The sequence below is a fragment of the Phalacrocorax aristotelis genome, chromosome 7 (genome assembly GCF_949628215.1).
Source record: "Phalacrocorax aristotelis chromosome 7, bGulAri2.1, whole genome shotgun sequence".
Taxonomy (NCBI): domain Eukaryota; kingdom Metazoa; phylum Chordata; class Aves; order Suliformes; family Phalacrocoracidae; genus Phalacrocorax; species Phalacrocorax aristotelis.
In genome coordinates, this window is record NC_134282.1 from 47,482,501 (window position 1) to 47,509,183 (window position 26,683).

At 39.8% G+C, this 26,683-nt stretch overlaps 1 protein-coding gene across 1 annotated transcript in view; it reads right to left on the reverse strand.

The window, feature by feature from the left end:
* AGBL1 (AGBL carboxypeptidase 1) overlaps nucleotides 1–26,683 on the reverse strand; it is a 270,250-nt gene that overhangs the window by 127,320 nt on the left and 116,247 nt on the right. Inside the window, exons 18-19 of the mRNA XM_075100597.1 lie at nucleotides 6,307–6,436; nucleotides 1,345–1,476 (exon numbers count right to left, since the gene is read on the reverse strand). Of these exons, the coding sequence (XP_074956698.1) occupies nucleotides 1,345–1,476; nucleotides 6,307–6,436 (262 nt within the window). The remainder of the gene's footprint in view (nucleotides 1–1,344; nucleotides 1,477–6,306; nucleotides 6,437–26,683) is intronic.

Below are 26,683 nucleotides of genomic sequence, written 5' to 3' on the forward strand. Positions count from 1 at the left end.
CTCCTATATACCCACTTTCCCCAACATAAGAAGGAAGAGGGTGACCCATCGGCAGGAACTGCAGCAGGCACCCATCTCCTGTTTTGTGCAAAAGAGAGGATTTGAACCACAAAAGTCTTTCTTACAGGATGGCTGTAGGGTATTCTCGGGCAGCCTTGGAGCCTTGCTCCTGCTTTCTTCATTGCAAATTCAAGACAGGATCCAGATGCTGAAAGCAGCATTTGAATTCTGTTTGTGTAACAGCGAACCATCCTCAGCCTTTTCAAGCCTTCTGAATTCAAACACAGCAAAAAGATGTCCCAACTGTAAGGACTGTCCCTGCCTTCTTTGTGAAAGAGAGTGTTTGCCACAGGGACCCCTCACGATGAACGCTGAAGCACTTTCTTCCAGTCAAGTTTCAGTATGCTGTGTACAGTCCCATAAGATGAACACATAAGATGTGGCATCCTTATGGGAGGATAACTAGTATTTGTGCTGAAGTAGCAAAAATCATACAGACATGTGAACTGAAAAAGGCTTTTCAACTTTTCAGGTTGGAGTGAACCAAGCTATACCTCTATAATCAGTTTAAGGCCACAATTAATGCTTTGTGAAATTAACATTTTTAAGACTGTAATTGCAGCTTATAAAGTTCTTTTTTTTCCCCCCACAGGAATTTGTCATTTAAGAGGAAAATGTCATCTAAACAGACACACCAAAAAAAAAAAAGAAAAAGAGAGACACAGTCAGGAAACCCAGAGGACAGTTTGATGAAAGAGACATTCACATGAAGTAGAAATAAAACAGTCTTTAGTATTTGTCCTTTCTAATTCCAGAAAAATTTCCCTAGCTATGACACCAAGCACTTGCTGTGGAGATAACTCCGCTATGTTAGATCAGTTTGATACCTGTTGAATTCTCTGGTGTTTTCAGTGGGACCAGAAGCATTTAGTGATGAAACAATTCAGCTGAGCAGGACAGGGGCACACTGTCATTTTCCCAGTTACCATTACATAATTCCTATTTATTTTCTTATTATGGTGGGGTGAGGAGACAAAAGTGTATGTGTGTTTAGAAATTATAAAATGCACAAAAATATGGCTTTCCTATTAGTCTGTAGCCAAAGATTATAACACAGCATCTTACTAAAGTGAAATAAATAGGGACCCATCTAGTGACAATATTCTTGCTAATATCTGGTACGTAAAGATATTATGCATGATTTGAAACTCTCTGGACCATTACTTCTCTGGAGTAAGGGAAGTTTGCACCCATCTCCAGAATTTGTGAGCTGGCCTTGCCTTAACTAGCTGCGTAGGTGCACATGCTCATCAGTAACTGCAGAGAGGAGCAAAGTGGACCCACCCTGTAGCCAACATCTTCTGTGATAACCGCTGTGTCGACCGTACAGCCTGCTTGCCACAAGGTCTCCTTGATGCTGCAGCCATAAACAAACACATTCTTTTTCTGGGAGTGGCCGTGGTAGTCACAGAAAACCTAGGGAGAGGGGACAAAAAAATTTAGAACAGGAAAGATCTTGAGCATTGAAAAAGAAAAAGCTGCCTGGTTATTCATAATAAGCACTATAAGACTATAGTGGAGGGTTAATGTTTTCTTTTTTTTTTCAGGTCTCTTCAGAGGAGCTTAGACTGTGCCATGCCCCATGCCTATAACCTGTGTCAAACTTTGTTCATCAGTTATATCTTGCTTTACCTATTCAATCTGACATGATCTGAGGGATCCAGAGTCAAGACTGGTGCATTTCTGTCTGCAGCAGAAATAAACATGACACCTGTGCAAGAATCCACAGCAACTTGGGAACTTAAGGGTTCATGGTAACTTATGATACAACAGAGCAATTTGTCAGGCTCTTTCAACTTCTAAACTCCTAAACTCCAGCTTTATCCTCATGAGATTTGAAATCTGTGCTTTCCCACGCAATTAATCATCACTTTGGCTTCTTTAAATTCAAAACCTGTGCTACATAATTTTCAGGAAAATATAATTGTGCAACTGTATTGCACAATGCTGTCAGATCTTTGCATGAATTCCTAGAAGCGAAGCACAGAACATGACCTACCTTCACGGCAAATAATCTCTTTCTACACTGTCTAATCTATCTGTCTATCTAATCCATCTCTCTCATGTCAGCTGTCATATGAACTAGGCACAAGGCACATTTCCAGTTTTAGCAGAAGTTTTGATTGCCTTTATAGGCAGATATTGACTCCTATAGAAATGAAAATCACGATTTAATGACCCAAGAGGTAAATATTGACCCAAGACTTAAAGAATAATCAATCTCATTGCCCTCTGAGATATTAAGTCGATATACACACTGCTGTTACATATATTCTCCATGTCTTTATCAGGAATAATCAGAAATCCATCAATGAAAAGACAAGAATTACTAAAGAAAAGGAATTGGTTCATTTTAAACCAATACTCACCACTGAGAAGAAAGGAGCTTCAAGATTTCATTGAAACAGTTTTCCAGGGCATATTTAGAGACAAAAGAGTGGGTGTAGGTAGGTAGGAAAGAATTATGGATCAATATAAAGAGAGATGGGGGAGAAATATGGGGGAGAAAAATCCATGTATTCTTACCTAAATACAAGAGGTGAGAAACAGATGGAGTAGATGAATTTCCTCCACCAACTGTTAGGACAAGATTTACCCTAGTATGTTTATTTACCAGCTATACAGTGACTAAGTTTAGCTCCAGCATGTCAGGGAGTTTAATTATCTAGGAATTGAGCATGTACATTCTTTCAGCCCCTCTGACAAACAGTAGGTTGGCATACTGGAGAGGCTACGACACACATGCATAGAGAACCTTCTCACTGCTCCTAATTAGCTGGACAATTATACATACTTCGTAGCTTACATGCTGCTTATTCTTTTGATTTCTGACCTGATAGCTTTCCTTCCTGTACCACCACTCGCCTCCAGCTCTCTTTTCAGAGCTCTGGGTCTGCACATCCCCATCTCTGCAGCACACACTTCCCACACCTGAAGCACATGAACAGCAACCTACCCAGAAACAACTGCTCCTCCTTTGCTTATACCCTTGCCACCTGACAAAGGCAGAAAGGGGAGGACAAACGGGACAGTCTGAGAGCTGCCCATTGGTGCAAGCCTACCACCAGCATCATTCCCAAAGGAAAATAAGCCAATATTGGACAGACCCTGGAGATTCAGCCCACTCAGGCTGTGTGCCTATCTTGCAGAGATTATGCAACCCCTGCACTTCAGGTAACTCTGTCTGAACCACGTGCAATTATCCTATAATGTCTCCTTCCAAAGAGCTGCTTTTATTGGTTCTTTTAATGACAGGCATTTTTCCAGCTAGCGTTTCATCTAAGCTATCAGCAATACACAGTCATAGTTTAGGTTAACAGTAGGTACCACCTGAATTTATTCCTATGAATATCAAAGAGGATTTTATAGGTTTCATCTTATTTCAAGGCAGAGAACCCAGCTCAATTGGGTATCAATTACCTGTCAATTTACAGAATTACCAACACACAAAAGACAATATATAACCTGCCTAAAATATTACTTTACATATCAGAAACCACACAGGGATGATCAGATAGTAAGACAGCTGGGCTGCCTAATCAGTGGCAGGTCTATAATTCTGCACCTAAAGAAACCTGCAGATGAGTCCTCAGTGACAAGTCAGGAATGAGACTTCTGTATTGGTAAAGGATTATCAAAGCCAGGTTCTGTAATATTGCTGCTGTTTGAGGCCATGGGATCTTTCACCGATTGTCACCAGCTTCCACAGCAGAGTCAGTGCTACTGGAAATAATTTCATTCTATTTGCAGGTTGCATAGAGCTACATTTTAATTAAGTTTGCTGGATACTGCAGGCACTCCCAATGTTTATAATGAATTGCTCTTTATAAGACATTCCTCTGCCCCATTTTAACACTACAGGGTGGCTTATGCCTCATCTTCCTGCAATGCTAATCTCTATTTTGTATTTCAAGCATCCAATATAGAATTCTTCCTGGGATATGTCTGAACAAACACTAAGCAAATGTGGGACCCACTTGTCCTTTTTTCCCAGCCTGTCCTTCCATATGACTGGGACACTAATAGACACAAACCAGTCAAACTCCCAAGGCTTGCACTCACTGGGATATGACTCAAGACACACATGCAAATTTTTATCTGTTCAAAGTTATTTGCCAGCACTTATCACCCTATAGGTAAGGAATGCTTTCTAACTCAAAAACAACACTCCTCATGAGTCACAGAACCAGACACTTTTTAAAATAAAGGAAAAGCAAAATAGAAAAAGGAAAGCAAGAAAATCTGTTGGAAAATAGAACTTTTTTTTTTTAAATTTTAATTATCATTTTTTCCCTTAGTGGCACTGTGAAAGGACCTTGGATCTCCACGTTTTGAGGTAGGCATGCCTAGGGTTTTTTCCTCAGAATGAGCTACATTCTTGCAGGCAGATGCTTGTTTCTAAGCTTGATATAATGGCTTTGAATGGAAGCAAACTCTGCTCAGTGCCTCCTGGTCCTTAGGAAGTTCTTTTTGTCCCCTCCAAGGGCACCCTGTTCTTCACTGCAGCTCAGACTCTCTGTACAAGCCGCAGGTTCCCTGTTGCATGCTGCAACTGCATTGTCAGCTGTAACTTCTAAACCATAGCAGTTTCTCACCACAAATGCTCGAGAACAACTTCCCTCTCCCTCTCACATAAAAGGTCTCCAAAACTTCTACTTTGATGCTCTCAGTCAAAAAGAAAACTCAGTCAAAAAGAAAACTCTCAGTCAAACAGAAAACTGCAACGCCACAGTGCATCCAGTCTCTTGTCTTACTAGGGTTCCGAGAGCCAACAAGAGAATTAAAAAAAAAACACAAACCGCCAACAAAACACACAAAAAACCACACCACTTTTAACAGGCTGGTGTCTATAGAGGTTACGAATTAAAATGGTTTTGGTTTGAAAGGCTGTTAACTGTAAGGTTTTTTCCTTTTCTCCTTCAAGCAGTTTTGCTTTGAAGAAACTGCTGGTGCATCCCAGGATAAATGAAACTAAATCACTTCACAGAAATCATTTGGCTATCAGTGAACTTGGCTCCATGGGATCTTGGAGTTTAAAAAAAAAAAACAACAAAAAAACAAAACAAAAAGAAGAAACCCAGTTCTCTTCTGGAGGAGGGAAAAGGCATTTTTCAACATGTATAAACTAAAATCAATGTACTCTTCAAAGGCAACGAAAAAATCAGTTTACCAAGTCTGACATGCAGCCTGTGAGCCACGGAGATGATAGGATCAATAGTCTCCCTTCACTCAGCCATGATGAAAACTTGCACTGAGTGCATGTTCAACTTTATATACCCGGATAAGACAAGGATGGCTGAATATTAAAGAAGGCCAGATAGCAAATAGCAGGGTAGAACAAGACTGATCCTACATTGCTCTGAACCAAAGGAAAATATAGGTGAGTAAATTCACAACCGTGAGTTGAGTTTCCACAATATTCCTTGGGCTGCAGAGTTAACTTCAGGGCTGTTGTCTTAGACAAAAAACACATTCCAGCAAGAATTCATTTCAAGAAGCTCACAGACATTTTTACATTCTCTGGGACTTTTTTCATCAAACCCAGAGGGAATTTTGTGGCTTTGGGCACTTCCTGCCCGACTGTATCTATCAGCAGCCGACCTGCCAGACTGTGTATCTACATCTGTTCATTAACATTTGAACCTTGCTGTGGTTTTTCTCCTGTGGTCTCAGAAATATCTTTTCATTCTGCTGGGTGACAACATTGAGCAGATGGGATGGATCCCAGCCCTATCCCAATTGCAGCTTTAAGATGAGATCTATCTCATGAATTTCTGGTACCCTCAAAACCAGCCATTTTCTTCCCATCACCAAAGTATCATGGAAGTTCAGACATTTTGAGGGCTGCTTCCTGTGTTTTTGTGATTGCATGGGTTGTTCCAACACGGGCTTTTGCACCGTCCAGTCAGACTAAATCTGTGTGGAATTTCTCGTATCATTGCCATGAAGACAGCAATAAGCTACTCATAATATTTAGCTTAGTTGGAGTAGTTCAAGGATATTAAAAAGCTTTAAGGAAATAATTTTCTCATTTATATTCCAGGTGTGCAAGGGTCTGGAATTTGGAGTTTTTGGTTAGAAGATTCAGTAAGTATTAAATATCCAAGACTTTCAAAACACTTCTTTAAGATGAAAGTGTAGCCGCACATGATGTTTCCACATCACTCTAGCTCTAAAACAAGACTGTTCACACAGCTACAGTTAGCAATCCATATACATTCACAAAAGATCCTGAAAGAGACTCACCAGAGGAGCCCGGCCAATGCTGCGCAGGTAGTAGAGAAGACCTTTGGCATGGTAAATAGTTGGATGGAGCTGGGAATTGGGTGTCAACCACTGCCTGTTCAGATCATCCCCGCTCAAGGAACAACGGTGGCTGAAATCAGAAAGCAACACATCACAAACCAGCAAAACCACAGCTGATTCCAAAAAGTTTCCAATTCTGGCAAGCCCTGGCACAAGGACAGGGAATGTCAATAAGAACACAGATATAAACCTTTTGAACATTGGGTTGGAATAAACCAATGGTCCTTAGTATATTTCAAAGGTGGTTATAGTATATGAATTTTATAATTTCCTTTCCTTCCAAGGTTTACATAGTTGCAGTCCTGAAAATAAATGCAGTTTCTCGTTTATCTAATATGTCCAAATCAAAAGACTACTTACAAACAAAAAGTCTCCTGAAATGGTCTAAATTCTGTGTTATCTATGAAATTCACCCAGCTTACATAGAGCACAGGCTTCTCAAAACCTCCACAAACAAGTACATCCAACTGCTACTCATTCTAATTGAAGACAGGCTCCTCAATTTCTTCGACCAGTCTGAAATATGAATGCACTTAAATGAGATGAGCTGGGTATCTCATTTAAGCTTCTTCACTCACAAGAAATGCAACTACATAAGCACATCAAGGAGATCTTGATGCATGCTATACCATTATGTAGAACAATTACCTAGCTTCACTGCAAAGGCTGAATAAAAAGCTAAATAAGGATCCCAGGTTTGCACTGAGAAAATGTTTCCCTTAGTTGGCTTGAACATATTCTGTTACTGACTCAGTGATCAGTGGAAGATTGTGCAGAATACTTGTACGTATGGAGCAGTACATCAGTGCACAATTTTGAAAAATGCAACTAATCATCCTTGTTAGTGACTGTAGATCAGAGCCTTCTCACACTCCTCCAAGGATTTGTTATAATTTGGTTCACAGTTTTGAAATTGCAGTGTGCTGATAAAATTCAGGAATCAACCCTCCAGCGTATAAGAGTTTGTGTCAGGTCCTCATCACCTCCATACTATTCAGTTCAGCACTAGAATGTTTCTGGTGGCATGGTAAACTTGGGCTGGCTTGTGCTTTAAAGTAAAAAAAAACTAATTTGGGTGAGTTTCTAGCTAGAGTTGCATCCAGCTTTGCTGTTCCAGCCTCCTAGAACACGGTAATGTACAAATGTATTCCTGGGGATGTGGTCTGTTGTTGTATTGGCAGAGCCATGCACTGCAGCTAAGGTGTGTTGCATGTAGCATCTTTGGCATTATCAATGCCTTGTAATGATGCCTGAAAAAAAGGGTTGTAAAGCAGGAATGCTTTAAAAAAGAAAAAAAGCATAAACAATGAAGAACCAGTTAACAACGGCAGACAAAGAAGTAATAAGAATCACTAAGAATATTTCATACATTTTTAATGTAAAAAAACAAGGACTCTGATGCCATCTTGGGGTTTCTGGCAACATCACAAGATCCATTCCAAGTTTACTCTAGTTTCACTGTTATCTGAATTCCCTTCTTTCCTCATAATCCATAGTTCCCATGTTACTCATTTGGCAAATCAGAAAACATTAGCAATAGCTAACACATGGGGAGTTGGCAAATGCTGCTGTGATGCTTCTGCCAAAAATTCTATATGAAAACACGACAACCTTGGTTATGTTTCTTAAAGGTTCTTCAGATAAAGTTACTATCAAGCTCACCTCTCCTGATCTTCAGGACAATAGCTGCTCAACTAAGATAAGCAGCTGTACTTCTGCCAGGAACTGCGTGCTTACATGGTTTCCTCTCAATAGGTACAAGTCCACATAAAGAGTCGTTGGGTTGCATTCAGAAACTCACCTTCCCCCAACGTTACTAATAAAAAAATAAGACCCAAACACTTCCTTGACATAAGCGTGATGTCTTCCTGCACCACAGTTATATGTGGGAGCACAACTAATTCAAAAGAACAACAGAATTTTCATTCTGAGGGAAAGAATGATAGCCGGACTTTTATTTGCATAGGTCAACTTAACATCGAGAAGGGAAAAACAAAAGTAGTCTTGTTATTTCAGACGTACAGAAAGACTTCTTCAACACTGTCAGTGCTCACAAAAAGAACCCCAACCTACTTTCCCCATCTTTCCCATTGGGACTGGCACTAGTTTATATCTACTCAAACCATCTGCACATGTCCCTCTGCTAAAATGCCTTGGTACACACTGGAAGAGTCCAATACACAAAGCCAAACATGCTGGGGAATAGAAACATGACAACTGAAAACTACTTCTGAAATGATTCAGTAAATACAGAGATTAATGTCAAACCAATCCTAAGCTCAATTTTTATTTCACTATCTCTTAAACTAAAAGCCTTTGTAAAAAATTCCCTTATACCTCCAGAACACATAAAGAAATCCCACGATGTGTTAGAAAAGCATGTAAGAAAAATTCCTAACCAGCTCTATTAACAGACATTAAAGCCGAGTAAATGATGTGACAAGGCACTGGTGTTTCCTACCGCAGAATCTGGTTCTGCTGTGGCCCGTGGACTGCAATGCACTACTCATACATGTAAGCGCAGTTTCCACACAGCATGCCAACGTCTCTGCAGATCACAGCACCCTCGCTCTTTCGACAGGTTTCGCTCTGTCCATAATACAATTTACCAGCTCTGTTGCTCTGATACAAGTTGTGACTTTTCTTAGAGGTGACCCTACAACAAGCCAATCCCTCCCCTGCAGTTCACAGATGCTGCTGATTGCTTAGTATTAGTAAGTGTAATCCAACTCTAAAATAATAATTTCAAAGCTCCTATTTACTGCAGGGAAGGAAGGTAACATCCCTGCATGTAGGCAAGAGCCGGGAGACAAAGTTCAGCTTTGTCCCTTCAATGATTAACATCTCTGCTTATTTAAATGACCTTTAAATATTAGCCCTCAGCCTGGCAGGTTGTATCCACAGCTCTTAAGGAGATGCAGAACTTTAATTAAATTATGAGAGGCTGATTTTTCCCATCCCACTCCCTCCTCCCATCATACTGTTAAAGTCTGTTTACCTTTGTAGAAACCAGTTGCCTGCCAGCCCTGTTCCCCCTTATCCCTGCCTTTCTTCTCTCTTTCCTAATAGCGATGACATTCGCAGATAATGGTCTTGTCCATTATGTTCTGCAACCAAGGGTGAAAGTAAAATATTAAGCTGATCTCAAGTGCTGATAGCAAATAAAGGGATTGGGAAGCTGAGACTAGCTTTGAATGTTTGGCAGGACTTAGTGAAATTCACTGCTGAAATCAAAGGCATTTCTTACAACACTGTTCCAAGCTATTACATTTGCTTTAAATGTTTTATGTGTCTTTTCTCCTTTGCAGCACTAGCAAGGCTACCTGCCACCTTGGAGGGACTGGTAGCAGCTCAAAGGAAATTATGAAAACTTTTCCCAAAAAGAATTCCAGTAAGTAAAGAAAACTCCACCTCTGTGTATGTGTAACAGATTACCTGTAATTCTGCTATTTGTTATATATCTTCTCCCAGATATATGCAAAACAATTAAACCGCATTTATCTTGTTCACAAGCCTGATGCTTTTGTTATAGCCCTGCCTCCTCTTCTATCTTTATACAGCTAGGACACTCTTTGATGCGTTTCAGCCTATAAGGTAGCTGTTAGCAGTCTCTGGGGCGGTGCATGGCTATAAAGTGGAGCACAGCAAAAGGAGATGAAACAAGCACATTTGACCTTCTCCAAGCAGACCCTAATAGTATTTCTGTAGGAATCTGTAGAATGACTCAAAAGAAGCCACGGAGCTCATGGAAGAAAAGATCCTCTGATCCTTACTAACTGAACTTTTCTTAACAGACACAGCCAGAAAACACTGACTGTCACAATGATACAGGGCAGGGTGTTCAGCATTTACTATTGCCCACGGAAAGAAACACTTGGGCAGTCTGGCCTTCAGATGTACTCTGATAGTGCTACATAGTCCAGTAAGATGAATAAAACCAAAGCATTCAAGCCATCCAGTCCCTGGAGAAAAGATAACTCAAGTGACTAGTTCCTAGCAGAGTAAATTCATTCTTAGGTGAATTTGTTGGTGACTGCTAGCTTCAAATATCATCACTATATGCCACCAAGAATATTTGTATTTCTCTGCAATCCTCAGTTCTGAAGATTTATAAATGCAGATAGTCATGTAGGAGAACTACTCTGAAAACCGGATCCCTGGCATCTGAAGTCGATACACCACAGACAGAAAGATGAGGTTGAGATTCTCCTTCTGAACCCACAGGAGGTAACTGCACTTCTCACTGAAGCATTAGACTCTTGCTCTGAAGGCAGCGACACTTCACAGGGAGTTAATGAGAAAGAGGTTAAGTAGCTGAAGAACAGACTTGTTTGGTTTAAGATACAATTCTATTTTAAATCTGTTTGTACTTGTAAGACCTTGTTTTTAATCTTGTACCTCAAAGCCTAACATGAAGTTTTACTAAAAATGTGTCTTCTTGTTTGTCTTCCTCTTAAGCCTGCTTAGTTTTGAGGGTGAGATAGCCTCAGATATTGCACTAAACTGCACTAAATTATGCACAATTCATGTGTATAGATGAAGAGATGCTACCTAATCTTAACCTAAGGCTTGATAAGGTCAATGGAACCTTTACGTTGATTGCAACAAGCCTGGATCAGTGCCCTGCCCAGGTACAAAAATAGGAGGGGTGGGGGAAGAGAGAGAGAAAAAAGGTAGATACACAGGAAAAACAAAACAAAAGGGAACAGAATGTGCAGAGTAAAGAGATTGGGAGATAAATATACTACACAAGATATTAAAGGAAGAAAACAAGAAATTGAGAGAGAGAAAAGTCACTTTTTAAAGAAAAGATGTTGCTGTGCTTGGAAGATAAAATGATTCAAAGTCTCCTGTCCATTACAGATAAATGGGAAGACAGGGACCATCATATTGAATGAACGATGTCAAGACTGATAATAACAGCACCTGGGGCACAGGGAACTATAAAATCTGAAGGGATGCATCGTGTTTTATATGTAGAGAGCAGCATCACCATTCACTATGCATCTTGAAAGCAGACAGCAGTACTAGAGCAGGATAAGGGTATCGATATAAAAGTAGGCACAAGTAAACATCAGGATGCTGTTGAACAGCATGGGGCAGCCTCAACCAGACACAGTATGTTGGAGCTTATAAATAACTACTGCCTGTGATGGAAACAGGAATATTTACATTAAGGTGTTTTGGTCTTGCCATTCAGAAAGCTCAGAGCGACCTGGAGGAAAAAAAAAGGGGGTGGGTGGGTGGGATCCTTTATTTGTCTTTATTTTAAATCTTTTCAAAGAGCAAGATTGAGTGATGCAAGGAAGCAGCAGCATCAACAAAGCCTTCCCCCCTCATAATTTGAAGGAAGGAATCAGAAATATTCTTTTCTGTCTTTGACTATGGCTTTGTTCAAGCCCATGTGCTGAAACCATAATGACTATATCCATCACGTGTCCATTCCACAGGGATGCTCATCCAGTACCACCCAGGCATTGCATCACGGTATTGCCCTGTGATGCCAATGATTGTTCCAGAGGGAGAGTATCACTAGAACAATGTCAATATTGGAGGCTTTACACTGAGAGCAATCCAATGAAACAGTATGCTTATGTGATGTAAAACAGCCTGGATTTTGAATCTTTGGATATTTTTCAGAAGCTTCAGAATGACAGCTAACTAATCTTCCATCCTCTGAAATGTCTGTGTCTTAATGGCATAAGAGAAAATACGAAGTTCTGAGGACCTCTTTGTAGAGCTCTTCATTTAATCTGTTTCATTTTATAGCAGACATATATACAGACTTACACTACAGCACTCTACAGCTAGAATCAAAGCTGGAGGCCTAGAGGGCAGGGTATTTTTCCTACTGTGCTCTGGACTCCACCTTTAATTTCATGGCAGAATATCTTTCCCACCATGAAAGTGAGCCACTTAAAGCTCCCTCTGGGAGATCTCACTTTTGCATCTTGGCAAGCCCCAGGGCTTCCCTGCAGTGAGGTGATCCCTTCACCTAGAGACTCCAAGGAGTGAAGAAGGTGATGCTCCTCCTTTGTTCAGGGTGTGAAGTTATTAGATTTTTTGCTTGTTTACAGTGAAATACAGGTGAGTGGCTGCAAGGCATATACACAGACACTGATGAATGAAACAGTTCCCATCAGCATTACTGCAGCTAGCAACGCATTTCTGATCATTCACTCTTTCCTTCTGACTGCACGCAACATGAATGTTGAAATGCCTATATAGAACCAGGTTCAAGAGCAATCTGCCTTCCCAACATAACCAAAGCAGCTGGGATTTCAAGAGCCACAATCCCTATTCTATATCTCTTTCTCTTCGTGTGTGCATTTCATTCCTAAATTATGTTTACACTCCACCCACCACTTGCCTATGACCTACTGTAATGCTAATTTCCCTCAAGCCTCAATTGCACCACATCTTACTATCACACCTGCTTTCATCATCAGTAAAGGCCAGAGTTAGTATCAGAGCACCAAGGCAGGCATGCACTGTTTAACCAGATGACAAAAATCAAGGCCAGAAAGTCAACTTCTCCTAAGAGATCCCCATAAAGTACCAAGCAATGGTGATTTTTCAGTTGCACTGTGAACTCTTACTGCCTAGTTTATTTTATTTCTAAGGCCTTTAAATGGAAATATTTTTTTTACTACTTTCTTCTCTTTGTTTTTTGTTACACCTTACACACACACACACAATGCCAAACTTATCCCCTGAATGACACTTGTGCTGTCTGGATCCCAAGCAATCTAAGGATGCCATTGAAAGGGTTCATCTCATTTCGGACCGTGCCTGCTGTACGACTCTTCCCTCCCAGCACTAATGAATCCATGATGCATAATGCTTCCTCTCAGGCAAATGCTGTCCTAAAGTATCACTCTGCCAGCTTCTTGCCTCCCTACAGCTGAGCACTGATACTAATTAGTGTAACGAGCCTTTCACTTGCTACATCTGATTGATTTTGTCACAATGCAGTTTGTGCTCTTCCTGTTCAGAGCCTGTAACTGTTTCTCTATCCTTGCTCAGCTCCATTATAAGGGTTTCTTTTCTCTCTGTGGACACATTTCATTAAGTCATATTTGGTCACAAACCAGCTAGAGATGCAGAATGAGAACTGTTTCACCCCAGCTAATGCTGTCAATGTCATAATCAAATAAGACAAGAAGTTCACATGATATACTGAAAAGGTGACTTAACAGCATTGTCACAGATAAGCTAACCTCCACTCCCAGTTCCGCATCAAAGGATCCCCCATCAGAATTCTATTTCTTCTAGCTGTAACAACAGTAATTATTAAATACCAGCTAATCCATTCACTTGCAGTTGCAAGCAATAATGTTTTGTAGTTTTTTTATGAAGTAGCAAATAAGGATTCAGGGAGCAAATAAAAACTTGGTTCTCAGTTTCTTGACATTGTCCATGAGATGGGGTCATCTGAAGAGTACCTTCTCAGAATCTTCAAATACTTTACACGTCATTGATAAGAAAGCCTTGAAACAGCATTTTTCATCACTAGCTTTAGACGTAATAGTCAATTTTCAGCTCAAGAAGTTTCTTGTAACAAGTATCTACTTTCTGCAGGAAGCATTGTCTTTTCCTCACCAATCAAACACCCTATTCCCCTCAAAACTTTGACTTTTCAGTCAAAACTCCAAATTGTACCATCAAAAACATCAGAACTGTTGAAGAGAGATGTCTCAGAATATGTTAGAAAACATGCATTTGAGGTTTCTTAGCCACCCATTCCTCTCTGTCAGGGGATTTCCTTGGCTGCGCCACATGTTCCCTAATGCAGCACCAAGACTCCATGACAGCAATTCAGTAACGTGCAGAATTATTATGCGACATGGGAGCTGTAGTTTGGCTGGGGAGCCAGGACAACAGGGCAGCCAAACAACTCCCCAATGGCACCACAGTGACACTTCCAAATGGAAACACTGTTCTTAAATGGGAAGATTTGGCTCCAGTTTTGATCATCCATTATTTATAGAAAAGCTTAAGCTTTCTATAGGAGGAAAAACACATTTTCCCACACAGGCCCACTTATATCCTCCCACAAGCTATGTCAGCAAATCCTAATTTTGCAAGCAGGGATACTGAGAATTGAAGCCACTCATGCAACAAAGCAGTAAATCAGTGAAAAACTAGGAATAGAACCTGAGATCTGATGAAAGCATATCAAATTAACTAAAACTTTACTTTTAAATTAATGTCCTTTAACCTGTTTCTAATTCCTGTATTCTGATTTTCTCATTTCAAATATGGCTTTTATCCATATAGCTGAAGAGGATTCTTAACTGACTTAAGCTAATTGCTCACATATGCGTTGCATCAAATTAACTGAGCTGATTTAAAAATATGTTAGTTAAATCAGTGCAATCTCTGCATATAAATGAGTACTAAGAATTGCAATTTGCAGATGATTGTTCTAAAACTTAAACCAAAATAAATAATGCAGAAGGGCAAAGTGGGGCATCATAGGTTAACAGCAAGAATCACACACAGAGGGCTGTGTAGAGTCCCCGAAAAAAAAAAAAAAAAAGAATGTGCAGCCATGACTTCAGATCTCTGTTAGCTTTTCCTAGGATCCTTGCTTAGCCAAGTAGTCCAGGAGGTAGTACTCCTTCTTGGTGTCCTCTGCTGCTGTGGAACTGAAGAGAGAACTAGAATGGAAGGAAAACTCTCAAAGTATTTTCTGTGAATCAGAAAGTTCAGATTTCTTAAAATATTTTGCTAATAAAGTACAGAATAATTGGACTAGTCCAATATTACTGCCAGTAAATAGTAAAAAACTGTTGTACTTGGTTTTTAAGGAGACAAGTCCTGCGCAAGGAACATGCTGCAGGATACAGTTCCTTCCTGGACCAGCACTAGATCATCCTGGCCTAATCCTGTCCAACATCATCTAAAAGGCTTTGCTCTGCTTCTTATGTCCAGGATTCATGGATGAGGCATTAATTAGGGCATTGTCCCCCTATCCTAGGGGACAACTCTGCTTGGAAACCTGGAATACCTTTCCAGTCTGGGGTCTGCAAAGCTTTGCATGGGGATCGGACTTGTTTCAGCAAGCCAGCACCTCACAGCAAAGCAGGACAGTCACCCGCCAGCTGGCAATGAAGGCAGGAAAAAAGGGGAAAACAGTGAGAAAGAGGCCAAGAAGAAAGAGACAAAGGTGAGAAAAACTGAAGTCACTCCTCCCAAGCTGAGCTGCACTACATCCCCATTCTCCTTCACCTCAGCCATCTTCCTCAACAAAAACAAACAGCAGGGATAAGCCTCTGCGAGTCACACCTGCATAACAATGAGGTGGTGGTATTCCAAAATAAGACACTTTTGAGCACATATATTTTCAGCCCTGTAGGAGGCTGGAAGATTGTTCTGCCAAACTTGTTCTGTTGTTTTTGAAAAGAAGTTAATAATAAACTTAAAAAAAGTAAATTAAAAATGTCTGCTCTAGATTGAGCAGAGTTGGTTGTCCCCCTATAATGCTGAGTAGGCTCACACATTCATCCTTCACTATTAATTCCCACTGCCCAAAAAGATACTGTTTTTCTTCTCTAAAAAAATAAAAAAAAACCACCAGACTGGCACAGGATGACTTCATTTTGTCACCATGTTGCTCAGCTCCCTGTAGAAGCACAAAAAGGGACCTCACTGTCCATGAGGCTGTGATGTGATTTATAGTGGAATTGGCCATAGGCTGACATATATAAAGACACGTAATACTTCCTCCATTAGTAAATTATACTTCTGACAAAGCAGCATTAACTGAAACATGCTGAGTGGTAACTTACAAAATAACACAAAACCAAGTACGTAGTTTGTCAACTCCTATCCTTTGCAAGGCAGGCACTGGTTAGCTAAGGGAAACAACACTACACTGTTAGTTGCTCACGCTGGAACGGTTTCCTCTCTTTTTCCTCTACCTTCCTCCCACCCCTTTTTTTCCAGCCGTGTTGTAAACCCAATATGATTATGAAGATATTACTACTAATATCTACAACATCACTGGAAATTCCCACCGTAGTGAGCTATAGTGTTATGGGACTTGACCTCTACTAACTTCACAGGCTACTTGCATAGCAAATATAATCTCTCTGCAATAAAGTAATATTTCCTCACAGGTTACTTAGCAATGATACATATGAATCCAGGCTTGTTATATTCCTCCTTTCTGACATGGGATTTCTAACTCTGCCTGTGAATTCCACCGAGCAGTCAGGAGTTCCTACAAAACACTGTTTGTGTTCTTTGCAGTAAGCGTTCCCTTCTGTGGAGAGGAACAATATTTATCGATCAGACTAGTTTGCAATGCAGCTTCCAAGTCAAAACAGGGGGGGAAAAAAACAACCCAGCCCTACACTGCCACCATGAAAAAAAGTCACAAAAAAACCCAAAACAAACCCCATCTCCTATTTTCTCATTAGACGTTCCACTTGATTTTGAAGGGAAGGGGCTATTTTCCATTTAACCAGACATATGTTCCTGCATTCTTTGCCAGCACACAGTATCTCCCTCATAGATGTTCTGCCCCTACATAATACTTCCCTCCAGTGTCGTGACCTCCCAGTTAACACATTGCATGATTCTCCCATGTATTCAGGGAGACCATCAGGCTTTGGAAGACTTTGAGCAATGAGTTAGAAATACCATCATTGCCAGCAACTGGAGATCGCTTTGTGCAATAGCTAGTAACTGAGGCATAACAAATAGTTTGATAAGTCATTCCAGTTTCCTTAAAAAAAAAAAAAGAGAAAAAATATCCCAGAACACCACTCAGTCTCTTGTGGACCCTCCTGCTCACAATCATGTTTACTGTCTCTCCTACTACACCTTTTCTGTAAGAGTCCCAGGTTAAGAGAAGGAAGATTGAGTTCTTCTAGTGCCTGGGCCAGAGAAACTGTCTCTCTTAGGACTGCCACACAAATGACGAATTTTAATTGTCCCTTTATAAAACCTGGCAACTACCGCCAAGGCCACATCCAGCCTATGGGCAACAAAGTTTTACGAAAAAAGCACCTGTTCACCAGGATGGGCATGTCAAACAATAATTATTTAATAGAGATAAAGGGTAGAGGGGAGACAAAGAGATAACAGTTCTGCATCCTGCAATTCTCAGCAAAACAAATTCAGTCCTCTGCTAGCACGAACCTAATCCTTCAGTGTGTCCTCAGAGATCAGGCAACAGCAACAGCCACTCCGGCGTTGCTAGAAGGGCGTTTGGGGGACTGATCTGTCAGCGAGTAGAGCAAGCAGTCACGGACAAGGAAAGCAGTTTGGGGTTATGTCTAGATGCACTAAGCTCTCTTTTATTTGTTTACTTTCCCCCACGCACATGCGCTACGAGCCTTCAAAGCCCAGCTGAATGCTAATTCTGATACTACATAACTGCTCATCCAAGCACAGTGTCTCTGGGCACTTCACAATAGTAAAGTTAAACGAAGCATTCAATACACACTTATTAAAATAAAGTATCCACTAGAGAAACCTGATGGGCTTGCAGATCTCTGCAAAACACTCAGAAAAAAATAAAAATATACACATATAAAAAGCAGTAACAGATAGAATTACTGTAAAATAAAAAAATTGAACCAAATTCTCCAGAAAGCTCATAAACCCTAGCAAGACTTGGGCAAAGGTTTAAGAGTTCATTTGAGTGCTAAGTAAAGCTAGCACTGAAATTCAGGGTGCACAGAGAGATTTGAGATTCCTAAGAGGTACAATCAGAACCTCAGGGGAGCTGAGAGACTTGCAATAGATACCATGCCGAACATATTAACTGTAGCAGTCTTGCTGGAAGTTTCTATTAAGGAAAAACTAGGGCATTAGATAGGAATGAATATATGAAAGTTGTTCATATATACTTGTGTGAGCAAAAAATCTAAGCTGTTTTTGCATAGCAGTTGACAAATTTTAATTGGGGACTTGTACGATCAAAAAATTCCCTCTTGAAACAGATTTGTAAAGTGAAGTTACTTGAGTACTGAAATAAATGACCTGATTTTTCAAAATGTGGAGTTCTCATCACTGCCTGTTGAAGTTCAATAGGGTTGCAAGCACTCAGCATCTTCCAAAGTCAGGAAATTGTTTATTAGCTTCCTAAAAAAAAAAAAAATTGGATCGGGGCAAATAATTTATGGTCCTTACTGATCGTTTTTAACTCTGTTCTTAAATTGATTCAGGAAGCTTGAAGCAAAGGAAGATATCAATGATATTCCAGAATTGGAGATACAGTGTTTTATCCCAACATTTGAGGCTTTTTCCCTTAGCTCTTCCCCACCACCCCCTCTACACACTTTTAATGTGCTAGAGTAGAAGAATAACCTCTTAAAGGAGAATGAATTGTGAATATTTTGGGATTGATGGGTGTGAAGACAGCCATGAAGAAAATCGATGATCAGCATCCAATCTTAGTAGCAAAGCGTTTAAAAAATCTTTCAGATAAGAGGCACTGTCCTTTTTCAGTGAGTTAAGAATATCAGGTCCTGCTCAAAAGTTGAAATATTTCATAGGAAATTAGATGACAAAGTACCAGGCTGACAGTGTCCCTTATTTAGATGTGGAGAGAAGGAGAAAAGAAGAGAGCTCTAACAGAACCTTTCGATCACTTATTTTAAGACATATAGAAGGGTAATTTACAGCTATAGCTCTTCCACTTGGAAGGCCCATGGGTAAAAACTGACACAGTGCCATTGAAAGCAATTTATATCTGCTGGCCAATCTATCTCAGCACACTCAGATACTAACCAGAGAATCGGACCACGTTGTCTATCTTTACAGAAATCAACAACTGAAGGCTACAGTTTTTCTCTAAATAGTAAACTCTTCTTGACCTCCTTATGGGGAAAGAAGATTTCACATATCTATCTAAAAAAGCTGAACACATTTTAACTGTTCACACACGTTCAGACTCAACAAGTGAATGACAGCACTGATGTACTGCAAAGCCCATCATACAGGGCAATATGACATTTGCCTCTAAGGAGAAACTGCGCTAAGCTCCAACTTTGAACCAAGAGGTTTTCAAAACTATTTTCCAAGGACAAGAACAATATTCTGTCACTGCTGAGAAACAACCCTAGGTGGAACTTCAAGACATTGTCAGTGGAGATGTACCTATAGTGTCTCTCTCAGTAGAATGACATAGAAAGAAATCAGAGCGGACTAAAATTTTCTCTATTGCGAGATGGATTTGAAAGAGAAACAAGCACGGTGATTACTTAGAAACTTAATAAAAGGCAGGGGGTTAACAAGCCTCTACAATATTTCTGATGATACTCAACGGTATGTTTTCTTTTTGAATTTCTTCAGGACTCCTTGTTCTTTGAGCTATCCTACCATTGACAGACCCAGAAGAGATTAAAGACTCAGCTGCATAACATTTAGTCAATATAGATAAGCTCACAGAAATATACCCTACAAAAATCAATGTACAAATTCAAGGAGGACATTCTGATCAATGGGAATAAAGGTTGCACAAGGTTGCCAATTATTTTGATCAAGACTGTGAAAACACTGAGAAATAAAGAATGGCATAGGAAAGGCCTTCAGATCTGAATTGTCTTCCTCATATGTACAAGAAACATATTTCAGTTGCCACAGGTTGTTTTTAGGTAAATTAGTGCTTTCTCAGGTTTATAGTTTCTTTTATCTTTTTGGAGTATTTGTAAGAAAGTGAAGTCACTTGGTGCCTACAGGGTAGGATCTAGCTAAAACTTCAACCACTCTCCTACCCTTCATTACCGGCTTCACTCCAATAATATTATGTAATTAATATTGCTATATAGTACTGTAAATGCTTAATAGTTCTAATTTTTGTTAAGATATAGTAACCATTCTCCAAAAGAACAGCAAAGAGAAGTATTATATGCCATTTTCCAGAAAGGTGATAAAGGGTTTATTCTGATTTTCTGACCAGCTGGCAAGTTTGATGACCAAACCTTTCCAGTAAGTTAGGCAAAAAAGAGTATGCCAAATAGCCATACTTGTTGCCATTCTTGAATGTCCAAAATAAAAACCTACATTTTAAAAATTAAGCATCTCCACCCTCCTTCAGAGTACAGAAAACGTACTTTTAATGTGAAATCTCCATTTCATGAGGATCATATTTTTTCAAACACTCAGACATTTCAAACAATCATATTATCATTCAATTAAGGCCAAAGTGCTTCTTCAAGGTATTACTGCCATCACTGTATAGATGGGTAAAGTAACCACAAAACAGTTTAATGACTTGTCTGAGATTATACAGAAAACATTTGATAAAAGTGCAAAAATTATGATTCAAAGAAAGCATAATTATTTTCCCCCAAGCTGTTCACAACCAGGAAAGCAGTTACTTAGTGGTCCTCAAAGGTTGATGACATGAAGGATGCTCGTCTCTATTCCCGAGTACAGAAGATTACCAGCAACAGCAAAAAGCGATTGCAACCAGAAAAAGAAAAAAAAGAATTAGGTCTATAGAGCTCATTTCTCTTCAGCTCACAAGGCAAATTTGTTGGCTTGAAAAGCACGCTCATTGAATTGCAGCGTTGAATGTATTTCTCATGGTGTGACTTCACAGCTGCAAAATCCCAGCTGCAATTAGAATACCATAGGGCTGGATATTTTATCATTTTTATACATGCAGGCACTCCAGCGGTGGCTGTGGCAAGCTGCAGCTGGCCTGCCATCAGTCCCCAGCTGCTGCCTAGCAGAAAAGCAGTAACTGCAATTGTGCGTAAACATTAGTAAAACAAATTTTGCAGGTGTTGAAATCACTTAGCATGGTTTCAGTCTAACACTTCCCAGGTCAGTCAGGTGAATTTGACTTGCTTGGAAGAAATCACAGAACATGGTTTTACACCATCAGAGAGGAAGAGGTGATTAGGTGACCTCTTAAGTGTTAAGTCTTCAAACAGCCAAAGAATCTCTGAATTTCAAAGTAGAAGTATCTTAAAGGAAGTATAAAACTCTTACAATTCCAGTTGTGGACCATTCTCCAATGATTAAAGATTAAGGATGGTGCCTTTTCCACATATTTTGCTGTGAAGAGAATTCTCATATATTCTGTAGCATGCAGTACTACTGGTTGCTGTCCAAAAGAAATACTGCATTAAATGGTTCACAGATGCAAAGGATGAATTAGCAGCATGGTGGTTTAAATTCAAAACCACAAACTCATGTCTTCCTCAACATTAAAGTTACACCCTAGATGCTCTATGTTAGTGAATACTTCTCAATACACCCTCTGGAGGGTACAAGTACAGCTCTCGTTCAGCTGATATAAGTCTAAGATAATTCCATCAGAAGACATTTATGAAGTTAAAAGGACTTAGTGCTTGACATACATCCAAACTGTCAGATATTTGATAGTTGCTTCACCTGTAGCATCTGGCTAGCCCATCTTTACCTTCTTTGATCCCCCAAGTCAACCCCATTTGATGTTTAGATGCATTCATACCAGTAATAGATCTGTTCCATGAACTCACAATGAATATCATTTAACCTCTAATTACTTACATCTCATGCTAACTCCCATCAGCTACAAAGTGTCTTTTGACCAACAATTTCAGGAGTTGTAAAGAAAAGCAAACAATACTTTAAACAGCATAGAAATAGCACACTGTAGATAAGAATGTTTGAGTTGAGTTTGCATACTGAGACTCAAAATGGATCCCATGGGCAACAGCAAACCACACAGCATATATCCCCACTGCAGTGTTTCCTTTTGAACTTCCAATACTACTCAGGAATTTCACATTTCATTCTTATATAGAGAAGACCATGTCTCCATCACCCCAAGATTTAATCAAGCCTTAAAAAGAACAAGTTGAAAGCTGTCACAATATCAAAGGCAAGACAAAAATAGTCTACCAACCATCCTCTGCAAATATGTATCCTTTCTTTCAGTTTGTTCGAAGTGTAAAGCTTCATTAGAAAAACAGCCTGCTCTGCTATAAGCTATTGTCCATGTAACTTAAAGACATTAACTAGGCCAAGAGGCCTTTTGTGGATAAAGGTGAGAGTAAGTGAGGAGCTGCAGGTTCCCTTCCTGCCTCTTACAGATCTGTTGCTTTACCTGTCTGTCAGTAAAACACCGATGAAGAGTTCCACGTGGAAAGAGTTTTAATGTTAGCACACAGAGTTGGCACACAGGATACAAGATGTATTGCCTACTGCTGCAACGGTTGGAAAAAGAATGCCAAGCCCCATCATTATGAGCAGACTGTTTATCATTGACACCAAAGAGCTGCTGGAATGGGAGGACTTGGGCACAGCACTGCCAAAATTGGATGCTTGGCCTGGCAATGAGAAGATGATAGGATGCCACAGGCTGTCCTAACTTATACTACTGGCACTATCCTTTGGGTAGGGCTCACATCTTGAATTGGCAGGAGGACATCAGAGCTCAGCCCTGCTTTGCCCAACTGGCCTTTCAGTCTATCACAACGAACAACCCATATGGACATTGAAAGAAAACACGTGATTTTTTTTTTTCCCCATGCTAGGTTGATCCTCTGATATACCGTTTAAATTTTCTCTTTGCAAGAGGAAAAGTGCAAGCAGGAATTAACCTAATTTAAAGATCTCTGCTGTTGGCCTACAAAATGGAAAGGATGAGTCTGTAGTCAGTGACTGATTTGCTGTCACCATTTATTCCAAGATCCCTGTTTACTCTAATAAATCCTCATGCTTTCATCCTTACTGCAGAGGACAAATGATCACCAGGTCTTACTCATCTAACAGGGTCAGTAAGATACACGCACAAAGCCACTCAGCCTCACAGACAGTGACAGCTTTAGGCTTCACGGTATTTCTTCACAGCTACTTCTGCTCATCCTATGGGGTCCTCCAGGAATGATTTGTCATGGTCCATAGCAAGTTGCCTAACAGTTTCTCACATAATTCAGTGACAGGTTACATCATTGTTTCAACTTCAGTGCCTCAGGGGGTGTCCTCTTTCTTGCTCTTCCCTTTGCCAACTTCCATTCATATCTACCATCTCAGCAGGGATGTTATTTGAAGCAATGACAATGCTCTGGAACCAGTTCCAAGGTAAATTAGACTGCAATCATCACAAATTCTGCTATAAGTTATACTTGCATCTCAAAAAATCTTCAGGATAGAAAACTTTGAAAGACAGTGGATGCTTAACATAGATCTCAGCATTTATTATTAGCATGAGCTCCCCCTTAAGAGGCAAAAGGAATCTTTCCTGCAGCAACAGTTTGGGAGATGCCACTTGAACAAAGTAACAATAGGAATCAATTCAGTCAAACCATATTTCGTATAGGTTAGTAAATCCTCCTGAAGCAGAGGAAGTGTCAAAAATAAAGCTTGGGCCAAACGGACATATTTTTTACTTCCGAATGTGTAAAGCAACTTGAGAGCCTTGAAGGAAAGAACCACTTCCCCAGGTACCCTGATTCAGTAAGCTGAGTTGACGTTCGTTCCAAAACATGTTTCCCATCATTGCAAAGGGACATTTGAGTCAACTGTATTCTCAAAGTATTATTTACATCCGCTTCTCAGGATTTCATCAAATGCAAAGTGACTACACTGATTGAATGGACACAGCCCCTTAATCGCATTAGAGAAGTGAGCTGCTTGAATTTTATTTATTTATTTACTGATTTATTATTATTATTTGGCTGTCTGCTTGCAACTGCAAATATGCCTTTGCTGCTCCATTAACCTGATCGCTTATCTACGTTTCAAACTGAGCTCAGAACGTCCACACAGGAAATATCTATGCAACATTTGGAGAAGCTGTGCCTTGCATTTATGGCTGAGATTGTGGGTTACATTTTTAATGAATACCTATCCAGGTTTCCTGCACTGTAAATATATATTCTCCAAGAAAGTGTGTGTGTACATATACACATCAGATCCTAGCAAGAGTTGCAATGGCAAAGAAGCATCAGTACATATCTTCCGTTTGCTGTTCCCAGAGGAAATAGAATTTCCTTGCCATTATAACTCTAACATACAGTGTTTGCTGCTTGTTAGCAGAGATGCAAATTGCATTTCCTCTGCCAGCAGATGTTTAAGCCAGAAGTTTCACAGCCAGATTCTGATTGGTTGACAGATAAAACTGACAGTTGGTTCTTAAGACAGGGAGGTAAAGAAGAACACTGGAGCAATTTACACATCACAATTGGGTTATGCTTCCAGTTACAGACTGCAAAGTAACTTTACTTACTCCAGCAGAGAAATTGTGAATCTACAGTGGGGTGTAGGAAAACAGAGTTCAACCATAAGCCAAGGTACCTATGTTGACCAATTTGCCTTTCAAGCTAAAGGTTGTAGAAATGCTTAATACAATGCTGCTCAGAAGGCCATCTAGACACTTATTTACCATTTCCTGAAACAGCGGAAATAAGAAAATTAATCAAATCACTGTTTTCCTATTTTGTATGACTAGCCAGCAGAATTCATGTTTTCAGGACATCCATAGGCTCAGATTCTAATGCCAAAGATATCACTGTTATCATTCAGTGCATTATGCTACACATCAAAAAAAAGTAGTTTGCATTAATAACAGGAACACATGAAAAGAAACTCTTCAGAACAAAGTCATAAGGATTCTTATTTCCTCTTTTTCTGGATGTCAGATTACCTCAACAAACAGATCAAAAAGAAAGTCCTTCCTTAACACCCATCACCATTATAATGGCATGCTCAGAACTCAGTATTGACACTTGGTGTCAACTACGGGATATGATGATGACAAATGTCAGGTTTTGTCCTGTTGGACCAGGATTGCCACGTGATACCTGTCAATTCTTTACTATGCTTTTCTACCTTCCTTTTAACTTCTATTACATTGTATGGTGTGAAAAAAAAAGATGCTTTCTTTCTGTTGACTATTAACGCCTTCGTTCACTTCAAAGTTGCAGAGGTGAAATGGTTACAAATGGTGAAAAACGTTGTTCAAAAAAGAGAAAAACAAGGGAGAAAAGAAAACCTTTATCTTTAGTGGGTTGATCCATCAATGACCTTGATACACATGGATGCACCACAGATATGTCACAGATCATTCTAAGTAAATAAGAGGATCTTCCTTCAAATGTACCCACTAGCAAGCCCATGGCAGAACATTAAAAAAAAATATGCAGAAATTAAATATGAATGCTTCTTTTCTCTTCCCTACTGGACATCTATCTTTTTTACCTCCAGGTATGACAGTATATAAAAGTAACTCGCTTCCCAAATCCCTACTGGAAGCAACAGGAACATTACGTTACAATCAGCTCCACACAGACAAATGTTTTATTCATATCACACAACTAAAAAAAGCATATACTCGTTAATTTTATCTAAATAAAAACCACAACGTGGCTTTTAAGTGATTTCAAGTTCTTTTCCTACCCTGCTGAGGTGCATTTTACCTATTTGGGATGAGTGGCATCAAATGCAGATACTGAGAGTGAAACCCCAGAGATGTTTACAGCAAGTCATGGAATCCAGGGGCCCTTCCACGTATCCTGCAGATAAATGGATTATTACCAACATGATTTTTAAAACAAGTGATCATACCCAATCCCACTTCACTTAGCCAAATGAATTTCAAGGAGGAGAAACAGAGAAATCTGCTGCCATTTTCAAGGTTGATAGTTGCTCTTCTCTTCTAATTCTTCCCCACCACCTGTTCTGCACAATATGCCATAAATATCGTACTCACTGAATTATTAACCAGAGAATTTATAAGCACTGCTCGTCGTCTCTTGGTGATGAAGGGAAATTGCCATAGAAATGAAAGGTATGGTTTGGAAGATATAAACCCAGGAATCTTCTTCTTAATGGTATTTGAGCTTGCTCCAGATCTGAGGAGAGTTTAAGCTACGCTAAAGATTTCTGAATGCTAATAATGAGACCATTTAACACTCTCTATTATTTAATATAAAACAGTTCTACATAAGTAATAGGGAAAAATACTGTAATAGCACAGGCCAACAGGGAGCAAAGCTACTTAAGGAATATGATATAGCCCATTTCATTGAATAAGAAAAGAATTATTATTTTACAAATGCAGAACTACTAGGCCAGAGTTTCCTCAGATGACAGCATGGATGGATTCCACAGTGACCCAACTGTGTCCACTGGTCAATATTGAGGTATAGTGGCAGAGCAACACAGAGGGGGGGCCAGAAATAAAAACAAGGCATATTGCACATCAGAATATGGGATGCTGAAGATAGCTGACACTAAGAACACACTTTTTCGACCAGTGCTGCATCTCCTGATACCCTAAATAACTCCTAGGATCTTGGATACCAAATCTATAAAATAACCTGCCTACCTGAGAACAGCTGGAGAAACCTACAAATTTTTC